The sequence below is a fragment of the Panulirus ornatus genome, chromosome 9 (genome assembly GCF_036320965.1).
Source record: "Panulirus ornatus isolate Po-2019 chromosome 9, ASM3632096v1, whole genome shotgun sequence".
Lineage (NCBI taxonomy): Eukaryota > Metazoa > Arthropoda > Malacostraca > Decapoda > Palinuridae > Panulirus > Panulirus ornatus.
Genome location: NC_092232.1, coordinates 33,163,383 through 33,175,669, shown reverse-complemented (window position 1 = coordinate 33,175,669; position 12,287 = coordinate 33,163,383). Strand labels below are relative to the sequence as shown.

At 41.4% G+C, this 12,287-nt stretch overlaps 1 protein-coding gene across 2 annotated transcripts in view; it reads left to right on the top strand.

Moving 5' to 3' along the window:
* Ptp69D (Protein tyrosine phosphatase 69D) overlaps positions 1 to 12,287 on the top strand; it is a 669,136-nt gene that overhangs the window by 239,853 nt on the left and 416,996 nt on the right. For both annotated transcript variants that reach the window (XM_071664992.1, XM_071664991.1), the window contains exon 12: positions 10,739 to 10,876. In XM_071664992.1, coding sequence (XP_071521093.1) covers positions 10,739 to 10,876 — 138 coding nt within the window. The remainder of the gene's footprint in view (positions 1 to 10,738; positions 10,877 to 12,287) is intronic.

Sequence of the window (12,287 nt, the reverse complement as noted above, 5' to 3'; positions counted from 1 at the left end):
CATCCTGAATCACAGTACCAGTGGTATACTAGGGTCGGCATGCTGTCATTGGACTGAACCAGGGCATGTGAAATGTGTGGGGTAAATCATAGAAAGGTCTCTGGGACCTGGATGTGGATAGGGAGCTGTGGTTTCAGTGCATTACATATGACAGCTAGAGACAGTGTGAATGTATGTGGCCTTTTTTGTCTGTTTTCCTGGTGCTACTCGCTGAAGCAGGGGGTAGCGATGCTGTATCCTGTGGGGTAGGGTAGCACTGGGATGGATGAAGGCAAGCGAGTATGAATATGTACATGTGTATGTATGTATATGTCTGTGTATGTGTATGTATATGTGTATATGTTGATATGTATGTGTATTTATATGTGCGTGTGTGGTCGTTTAGCTTCCTCACTGATGTGGGAAACAGCAATTAAGTATTAAAAAAGAAATCAAAATGTTACACCTGTTTTAGACATCTGGATCATATGAAAATAATGAATATTGTCAGGAAACTTGGCAGTATGGGTATGAAATTAAAACATCTAAGCGCTTGTGACCGTATCAATGTTAGGTTCACTGTAAGTATCAAAACCTGGTCACCTAAAACCAGTATTATTACCCCTAACTTTAAAGGGGGACTTTAATGAATCATTTTTTTTTTTTTTTTTTGCTTTGTCGCTGTCTCCCGCGTTTGCGAGGTAGCGCAAGGAAACAGACGAAAGAAATGGCCCAACCCACCCCCATACACATGCCTTGATTCAACCCACTGACAGCACGTCAACCCCGGTATACCACATCGATCCAATTCACTCTATTCTTTGCCCTCCTTTCACCCTCCTGCATGTTCAGGCCCCGATCACACAAAATCTTTTTCACTCCATCTTTCCACCTCCAATTTGGTCTCCCTCTTCTCCTCGTTCCCTCCACCTCCGACACATATATCCTCTTGGTCAATCTTTCTTCACTCATTCTTTCCATGTGACCAAACCATTTCAAAACACCCTCTTCTGCTCTCTCAACCACGCTCTTTTTATTTCCACACATCTCTCTTACCCTTACGTTACTTACTCGATCAAACCACCTCACACCACACATTGTCCTCAAACATCTCATTTCCAGCACATCCATCCTCCTGTGCACAACTCTATCCATAGTCCACGCCTCGCAACCATACAACATTGTTGGAACCACTATTCCTTCAAACATACCCATTTTTGCTTTCCGAGATAATGTTCTCGACTTCCACACATTCTTCAAGGCTCCCAGAATTTTCGCCCCCTCCCCCACCGTATGATCCACTTCCGCTTCCATGGTTCCATCCGCTGCCAGATCCACTCCCAGATATCTAAAACACTTCACTTCCTCCAGTTTTTCTCCATTCAAACTCACCTCCCAATTGAATTGACCCTCAACCCTACTGTACCTAATAACTTGCTCTTATTCACATTTACTCTTAACTTTCTTCTTTCACACACTTTACCAAACTCAGTCACCAGCTTCTGCAGTTTCTCACATGAATCAGCCACCAGCGCTGTATCATCAGCGAACAACAACTGACTCACTTCCCAAGCTCTCTCATCCACAACAGACTTCATACTTGCCCCTCTTTCCAAAACTCTTGCATTCACCTCCCTAACAACCCCATCCATAAACAAATTAAACAACCATGGAGACATCACACACCCCTGCCGCAAACCTACATTCACTGAGAACCAATCACTTTCCTCTCTTCCTACACGTACACATGCCTTACATCCTCGATAAAAACTTTTCACTGCTTCTAACAACTTGCCTCCCACACCATATATTCTTAATACCTTCCACAGAGCATCTCTATCAACTCTATCATATGCCTTCTCCAGATCCATAAATGCTACATACAAATCCATTTGCTTTTCTAAGTATTTCTCACATACATTCTTCAAAGCAAACACCTGATCCACACATCCTCTACCACTTCTGAAACCACACTGCTCTTCCCCAATCTGATGCTCTGTACATGCCTTCACCCTCTCAATCAATACCCTCCCATATAATTTGCCAGGAATACTCAACAAACTTATACCTCTGTAATTTGAGCACTCACTCTTATCCCCTTTGCCTTTGTACAATGGCACTATGCACGCATTCCGCCAATCCTCAGGCACCTCACCATGAGTCATACATACATTAAATAACCTTACCAACCAGTCAACAATACAGTCACCCCCTTTTTTAATAAATTCCACTGCAATACCATCCAAACCCACTGCCTTGCTGGCTTTCATCTTCCGCAAAGCTTTTACTACCTCTTCTCTGTTTACCAACTCATTTTCCCTAACCCTCGCACTTTGCACACCACCTCGACCAAAACACCCTATATCTGCCACTCTATCATCAAACACATTCAACAAACCTTCAAAATACTCACTCCATCTCCTTCTCACATCACCACTACTTGTTATCACCTCCCCATTTGCGCCCTTCACTGAAGTTCCCATTTGCTCCCTTGTCTTACGCACTTTATTTACCTCCTTCCAGAACATCTTTTTATTCTCCCTAAAATTTAATGATACTCTCTCACCCCAACTCTCATTTGCCCTTTTTTTCACCTCTTGCACCTTTCTCTTGACCTCCTGTCTCTTTCTTTTATACATCTCCCACTCAATTTCATTTTTTCCCTGCAAAAATCGTCCAAATGCCTCTCTCTTCTCTTTCACTAATACTCTTACTTCTTCATCCCACCACTCACTACCCTTTCTAATCAAAGGACTTCTCATGCCACAAGCATCTTTTGCGCAATCCATCACTGATTCCCTAAATACATCCCATTCCTCCCCCACTCCCCTTACTTCCGTTGTTCTCACCTTTTTCCATTCTGTACTGAGTCTCTCCTGGTACTTCCTCACACAAGTCTCCTTCCCAAGCTCACTTACTCTCACCACCCTCTTCACCCCAACATTCACTCTTCTTTTCTGAAAACCCATACAAATCTTCACCTTAGCCTCCACAAGATAATGATCAGACATCCCTCCAGTTGCACCTCTCAGCACATTAACATCCAAAAGTCTCTCTTTTGCGCGCCTGTCAATTAACACGTAATCCAATAACGCTCTCTGGCCATCTCTCCTACTTACATAAGTATACTTATGTATATCTCGCTTTTTAAACCAGGTATTCCCAATCATCAGTCCTTTTTTCAGCACATAAATCTACAAGCTCTTCACCATTTCCATTTACAACACTGAACACCCCATGTATACCAATTATTCCCTCAACTGCCACATTACTCACCTTTGCATTCAAATCACCCAACACTATAACCTGGTCTCGTGCATCAAAACCACTAACACACTCATTCAGCTGCTCCCAAAACACTTGCCTCTCATGATCTTTCTTCTCATGCCCAGGTGCATATGCACCAATAATCACCCATCTCTCTCCATCAACTTTCAGTTTTACCCATATTAATCGAGAATTTACTTTCTTACATTCTATCACATACTTCCACAACTCCTGTTTCAGGAGTACTGCTACTCCTTCCCTTGCTCTTGTCCTCTCACTAACCCCTGACTTTACTCCCAAGACATTCCACCACTCTTCCCCTTTACCCTTGAGCTTCGTTTCACTCAGAGCCAAAACATCCAGGTTCCTTTCCTCAAACATACTACCTATCTCTCCTTTTTTCACATCTTGGTTACATCCACACACATATAGGCACCCCAATCTGAGCCTTCGAGGAGGATGAGCACTCCCCGCGTGACTCCTTCCTCTGTTTCCCATTTTAGAAAGTTAAAAAAAATACAAGGAGGGGAGGATTTCTGGCCCCCCGCTCCCGTCCCCTCTAGTCGCTTTCTACGACACGCGAGGAATGCGTGGGAAGTATTCTTTCACCCCTATCCCCAGGGATAATATACATATATATATACACATACACCCACATACACACACACACGCACATATACACACACATTAATGAATCATGTGATGCATAAAGTCTCATCCTTGTTGGTTCATGGCTAGAGGAATTATGGGTTGGTTTTAAGCATCATTTTATGCATCAACACTAGACATTCGTTCCTATGGATGACAGAAGCATGAAGACTTACAGTAGGCCTGAATGGTACTTCTCAGATATTGCAAGAGCTATATGGCATAGAAATAGTCTCTGCAAACTTAAGGAATCATGACCCAAATATTGCATCAAGGTATAATATTCATAGGAGAGACGTGAAATGACTTCTCAAGCAAGCCAAGAGGGTGGATCTGTTGAAAATGAAATGTTTGAGGACATTGTGTGGTGTGAGATGGTTTCATTGAGTAAGTAATGAAAGGGTAAAAGAGATGTGTGGTAATGAAATGAGTATGGTTGAGAGAGCAGAAGAGGATGTGTTGAAATGGTTTGGAAATATGGAGAGAATGAGTGAGGAAACGTTGACAAAGAGGATATATATGTCAGAGGTGGAGGGAACAAGGAGAAGTGGGAGATTAGATTGGAGGTGGAAGGATGGAGTGAAAAAGATTTTGAGCAATCAGGGCCTGACATGCAGGAGGGTGAAAGGTGTACACGGAATAGAGTGAATTAGAACGATGTGGTATACCGTGGTCAATGTGTTGTCATTGTACTGAACCAGGGCATGTAACACATCTGGGGTAAACCATGGAAAGATCTGTGGGGTCTGGATGTGGATAGGGAGCTGTGATTTCAGTATATAACACATGACATCTAGAGACTGAGTGTTAGCGGATATGACCTTTTTTCATCTGTTTCCTGGCTCTATTTTGCTGATGTACAGGGTAACAATGCTGTTTCTTGTGGTGTAGGGTGGTTCTGGGAATGGATGAAGGCGAGTAAGTATGAATATGTACATTTGTATATATGTATATGTATGTATGTATGTATATGTATGTCTATGTAAGTCTATGTACATGTATGTGTATAAGAGTGGATGGATCCTTCTTCGTCTGTTTTCTGGCACTACCTTACTGATGCGGGAAATGGTGATCAGGTATAATAAATGAAAAATTGATAACAAGAAAGATAAAGAGTGGGATAGAACCCTTGGTCAATGAAGTAGGAAACCTGTTATGGATGATAAAAGCATAGCAGCAGCCCTGAACAAGTGTTTTAGTTCTGTTTTTACATTAGAAAGCTGGGAAACAGATTATGAGACTGTGACAAATAGCACTCATACAATAACAATTTACCATCACAGTTTGTCACAAATAGCACTCGTACGATAACAGAATTTACCAACACAGTCAGACATATACTAACACAGATAAGTTGAAGACTAATATAAGCCCAGGTCCTGATCATTTTTATCCATGAGTAATTAGATACATCAAACATGAAATTGTCAAATTGTTAACGTACATTGTCAATAATTCTCTCTTGGATGAAATATTTGTGCAGGAATGGAGACTGGCAGACATCACCCTTGCATTCAAAGTGGGAAGCCGTGAAATGCTTGGCAATTACTGTCCAGTTATATTAAAACTTCTGAAGTTGATTATTAGAGATATAATCATAGCCTTCCTGGAACAGCATAGTCTAATCAGTAACACAGAGCATGGTTTTAGAAGGCACAGATCATGCCTTACAAACCTCCTTGAATTTGATCATTCTGTACCCACAGCAGGACAAAAGCATTAGATATTACATTTCTGGACTTCCAAAAAGCATATGGCAATGTCCCCAATGTTAAATTGTCCCCAATGTCCCCAATGTTAAATTGATGCATAAAGTCTGGGCCTTGGGGAGTAATGGTTGCATAGGAAACTGTATAGAAGCCTAGGTTTGTGACAGCAGGCGGAGAATCTTAATGAATGTTGAATCATCACTGTGGCCTTTGGTCCTTGAACTTATAATTTTAATCATATATATTAGGGATTGGGGTGTCTAAATGTGTGTGGATGTAACCAAGATGAGAAAAAAGGAGAGATAGGTAGTATGTTTGAGGAAAGGAACCTGGATGTTTCGGCTCTGAGTGAAACAAACCTAAGGGTAAAGGGTAAAGGGGAAGAGTGGTTTGGGAATGTCTTAGGAGTAAAGTCAGGGGTTAGTGAGAGGACAAGAGCAAGGGAAGGAGTAGCACTAATCCTGAAACAGGAGTGGTGGGAGTATGACAGAGTGTAAGAAAGTAAACTCTAGATTGATAGGGGTAAAACTGAAAGTGGATGGAGAGAGATGGGTGATTATTGGTGCATATGCACCTGGGCATAAGAGGAAAGATCATGAGAGGCAAGTGTTTTGGGAGCAGCTGAATGAGTGTGTTAGTAGTTTTGATGCACGAGATTGGGTTATAGTGATGGGAGATTTGAATGCAAAGGTGAGTAATGTGGCAGTTGAGGGAATAATTGGTGTACATGGGGTGTTCAGTGTTGTAAATGGAAATGGTGAAGAGTTTGTAGATTTATGTGGTGAAAAAGGACTGGTGATTGGGAATACCTGGTTTAAAAAGCGAGATATACATAAGTATACGTATGTAAGTAAGAGAGATGGCCAGAGGGCATTATTGGATTATGTGTTAATTGATAGACATGCGAAAGAGAGACTTTTGGATGTTAATGTGCTGAGAGGCGCAACTGGAGGGATGTCTGATCATTATCTTGTGGAGGCGAAGGTGAAGATTTGTAGAGGTTTTCAGAAAAGAAGAGAGAATGTTGGGGTGAAGAGAGTGGTGAGAGTAAATGAGCTTGGGAAGGAGACTTGTGTGAGGAAGTACCAAGAGAGACTGATTACAGAATGGAAAAAGGTGAGAACAAAGGATGTGAGGGGAGCAGGGGAGGAATGGGATGTATTTAGGGAAGCAGTGATGGCTTGTGCAAAAGATGCTTGTGGCATGAGAAGCATGGGAGGTGGGCAGATTAGAAAGGGTAGTGAGTGGTGGGATGAAGAAGTAAGATTATTAGTGAAAGGGAAGAGAGAGGCATTTGGACAATTTTTGCAGGGAAATAATGCAAATGAGTGGTAGATGTATAAAAGAAAGAAGCAGGAGGTCAAGAGAAAGGTGCAAGAGGTGAAAAAGAGAGCAAGTGAGAGTTGGGGTGAGAGAGTATCATTAGATTTTAGGGAGAATAAAAAGATGTTTTGGAAGGAGGTAAATAAAGTTTGTAAGACAAGGGAACAAATGGGAACATCAGTGAAGGGGGCTAATGGGGAGGTGATAATAAGTATTGGTGATATGAGAAGGAGATGGAGTGATTATTTTGAAGGTTTGTTGAATGTGTTTGATGATAGAGTGGCAGATATAGGGTGTTTTGGTCGAGGTGGTGTGCAAATTGGGGGTGACTGTATTGTTGACTGGTTGGTAAGGTTATTTAATGTATGTATGACTCATGGTAAGGTGCCTGAGGACTGGCGGAATGCTTGCATAGTGCCATTGTATGAAGGCAAAGGGGATAAGAGTGAGTGCTCAAATTACAGATATAAGTATGTTGAGTATTCCTAGGAAATTATTTGGGAGGGTATTGATTGAAAGGGTGAAGACATGTACAGAGCATCAGATTGGGGAAGGGCAGTGTGGTTTCAGAAGTGGTAGAGGATGTGTGGATCAGGTGTTTGCTTTGAAAAATATATGTGAGAAATACTTAGAAAAGGAAATGGATTTGTATGTAGCATTTATGGATATGTTTGAAGGAATAGTGGTTCCAACAATGTTGTATGGTTGCGAGGCGTGGGCTATGGATAGAGTTGTGTGCAGGAGGGTGGATGTGCTGGAAATGAGATGAGGACAATATGTGGTGTGAGGTGGTTTGATCGAGTAAGTAATAATAGGGTAAGAGAGATGTGTGGTAATAAAAAGAGTGTGGTTGAGAGAGCAGAAGAGGGTGTTTTGAAATGGTTTGGTCACATGGAGAGAATGAGTGAGGAAAGATTGACCAAGAGGATATATGTGTCAGAGGTGGAGGGAACGAGGAGAAGTGGGAGACCAAATTGGAGGTGGAAAGATGGAGTGAAAAAGATTTTGAGTGATTGCGGCCTGAACATGCAGGAGGGTGAAAGGCGTGCAAGGAATAGAGGGAACTGGAACAATGTGGTATACCAGGGTTGACGTGCTGTCAATGGATTGAACCAGGGTATGTGAAGCGTCTGGGGTAAACAATGGAAAGTTGTGTGGTGCCTGGATGTGGAAAGGGAGCTGTGGTTTCGGTGCATTATTACATGACAGCTAGAAACTGACTGTGAACGAATGGGGCCTTTGGTGTCTTTCCTAGCGCTACCTCGCACACATGAGGGGGAGGGGTTTGTTATTCCATGTGTGGCGAAGTGGCGATGGGAACAAATAAAGGCAGACAGTATGAATTATGTACATTTGTATATATGTATATGTCTGTGTGTGTATATATATGTGTGCATTGAGATGTATAGGTATGTATATTTGCGTGTGGACGTGTATGTATATACATGTGTATGTGGGCGGGTTGGGCCATTCTTTCGTCTGTTTCCTTGCGCTACCTCGCTAATGCGGGAGACAGCGACAAAGCAAAATAAATGAAATGAATAAATACCTGTATATACGTTTTTCATTATTTTGATTTAATTTGATATGCATTTATATTTTCATAAGTAAGAGGTCTTTATTTAAAATAGAGAGAAAAAATAGTAGTATTGATTTGAGTTACATTTATTTAAGTATTTTTTTTTTTTTTTTTTTTAAATACTTTGTCGCTGTCTCCCGCGTTTGCGAGGTAGCGCAAGGAAACAGACGAAAGAAATGGCCCAACCCCCCCCCATACACATGTATATACATACGTCCACACATGCAAATATACATACCTACACAGCTTTCCATGGTTTACCCCAGACGCTTCACATGCCTTGATTCAATCCACTGACAGCACGTCAGCCCCGGTATACCACATTGCTCCAATTCACTCTATTCCTTGCCCTCCTTTCACCCTCCTGCATGTTCAGGCCCCGATCACACAAAATCTTTTTCACTCCATCTTTCCACCTCCAATTTGGTCTCCCTCTTCTCCTCGTTCCCTCCACCTCTGACACATATATCCTCTTGGTCAATCTTTCCTCACTCATCCTCTCCATGTGCCCAAACCACTTCAAAACACCCTCTTCTGCTCTCTCAACCACGCTCTTTTTATTTCCACACATCTCTCTTACCCTTACGTTACTCACTCGATCAAACCACCTCACACCACACATTTTCCTCAAACATCTCATTTCCAGCACATCCATCCTCCTGCGCACAACTCTATCCATAGCCCACGCCTCGCAACCATACAACATTGTTGGAACCACTATTCCTTCAAACATACCCATTTTTGCTTTCTGAGATAATGTTCTCGACTTCCACACATTCTTCAAGGCCCCCAGAATTTTCGCCCCCTCCCCCACCCTATGATCCACTTCCGCTTCCATGGTTCCATTGGCTGCCAGATCCACTCCCAGATATCTAAAACACTTCACTTCCTCCAGTTTTTCTCCATTCAAACTCACCTCCCAATTGACTTGACCCTCAACCCTACTGTACCTAATAACCTTGCTCTTATTCACATTTACTCTTAACTTTCTTCTTCCACACACTTTACCAAACTTAGTCACCAGCTTCTGCAGTTTCTCACATGAATCAGCCACCAGCGCTGTGTCATCAGCGAACAACAACTGACTCACTTCCCAAGCTCTCTCATCCCCAACAGACTTCATACTTGCCCCTCTTTCCAAAACTCTTGCATTCACCTCCCTAACAACCCCATCCATAAACAAATTAAACAACCATGGAGACATCACACACCCCTGCCGCAAACCTACATTCACTGAGAACCAATCACTTTCCTCCCTTCCTACACGTACACATGCCTTACATCCTCGATAAAAACTTTTCACTGCTTCTAACAACTTTCCTCCCACACCATATATTCTTAATACCTTCCACAGAGCATCTCTATCAACTCTATCATATGCCTTCTCCAGATCCATAAATGCTACATACAAATCCATTTGCTTTTCTAAGTATTTCTCACATACATTCTTCAAAGCAAACACCTGATCCACACATCCTCTACCACTTCTGAAACCACACTGCTCTTCCCCAATCTGATGCTCTGTACATGCCTTCACCCTCTCAATCAACACCTTCCCATATAATTTACCAGGAATACTCAACAAACTTATACCTCTGTAATTTGAGCACTCACTCTTATCCCCTTTAAGTATATAGATATGTATATGTTGAAAGGATCACAATTTTGCACGTGATCAAGATATTCCTATGAGTCCACGGGGAAAATGAAAGACTATAAGTTCCCAAGTGCACTTTCGTGTGATAATCACATCATCAGGGGAGACACAAGAGAGAAATATAATAGTCAGTTGATGTACATCGAAGAGACGAAGCTAGGACGCCAATTTTACCAATTGGCGTCCTAGCTTCGTCTCTTCGATGTAAAAAATATCAACTGACTGTTATATTTCTCTCTTGTCTCTCCCCTGATGATGTGATTATTACATGAAAGTGCACTTGGGAACTTATCGTGTTTCATTTTCCCCGTGGACTCATAGGAATATGTATATATGTGTACATGAGTGGATGGGCCATTCTTTGTCTGTTTCCTGGCACTACCTCTCTGATGTGGGAAACAGCAATTAAGTATAATGAATAGATAAAATAGATATTTAAGTGCCCCTACCCCAAAGTTTCTTTTTTTTTTTTTGTGTGTGTGTGTAGTGTGTATGATACAGTACATAGGTAATGTAAATTAAGAATTTTTAGCCTTCTATATTTCCTGTTGTTTATTCATGAAATATCTGTTTCAGGGTTGTGGTGGTTAAATTAGATAGAGGGTCATCACTGCAGAATCTTCCAGAACCAAGCAAACTTCCACTTAGCACTTATGAAGAAGTCCATCGTTCTCCTTCTTCTGTGGGTGCATATGTGGCAGAGGCATTCTCAGGGTGGGTTTTCCATTACTCATGTTTTGAGGAGATATCAGTTATCCCTCTAAATTTATTTCCTGTTCTCTCAACACCAGTTTCATTCCCTACACTCCTTCATAAGTCTTCCAGCTTTTTCCTGATATGATTACTCTTGTCCTGTTCCCTTCACTTTCTCATCTTTTGATAACTCTTGCGTTATTTCATTTACCCCTTTGTATTTTCACCTTCATCTCCTTTACTTTGTTTACTGCCCAGTTTCATTTGCTTCTTCAGTATTCCAGTTTTCCTTTTTGATTCCATCTGCTTTTCGTTAATGCATAACTCCCTGTAACTGTAGTTCCATTGTTTTATTAGTTCATTATTCCGTACATTCCACTTAGGTTCATTTACTTCCTCAGTTTTCTATTTGTATCTCCTGTCCGTTTATCCCTTCTTTATTCCATGTAATCTTTTTATTATCCATACATTGTTGGCCCATGTTCCAAGTTAAGATTTTCACCTATCATTTTTTTTCCTTCTTATTCACTATTTCCCACACAAGTGCAGTAATACCAGGAACAGAAGACATGCCCTCAGTTGCTCAAATCCTCTTTCTATCATGTCTAATGCAAGTAAACCACAATGCCCTTTACAGAACCATGCACCACACACCTTTCCTTGGTTTCCTTTGACAGCTTCTTGTGCCCTGGTTCAGCTCACTGACAGCACATCACCCCTTTTATCACATTCCTCAAATTCACTATATCCCTAGGATGCCATATACCTTCTTGAATGTTCATTGTTCAAGAACTGAAACCTTTTTCAGTCCATCATATCTATCTGTCAATCTATTTATCTAGCTATCTTTATATCTCTAATGTGTGTTCCCTCCAGGAATTCCCATCAAGCGGGGGCCACAGCAAAAGAGTTTCCACTTATCCTTATCCCTCCATCCACTTTTATTTTTTTTTAATTTTCCAAAAGAAGGAACAGAGAAGGGGGCCAGATGAGGATACTCCCTCAAAGGCCCAGTCCTCTGTTCTTAACGCTACCTTGCTAATGCGGGAAATGGCGAATAGTATGAAAAAAAGATATATATTATTTAATCTATTTATTTATTTTACTTTGTCACTGTCTCCCGTGTTAGTGAGGTAGCACAAGGAAACAGACAAAAGAATGGCCCAACCCACCCGCATACACATGTATATACATACACGTCTACACACGCAAATATACATACCTATACATCTCAATGTATTTATTTTTATTTTATTTATTTTGCTTTGTCGCCGTCTCCCGCGTTAGCGAGGTAGTGCAAGGAAACAGACAAAAGAATGGCCCAACCCACCCACATACATATGTATATACATACACGTCCACACACGCAAATATACATACCTATGCACCTCAACATATACATATATATATATATACACACACAGACATATAC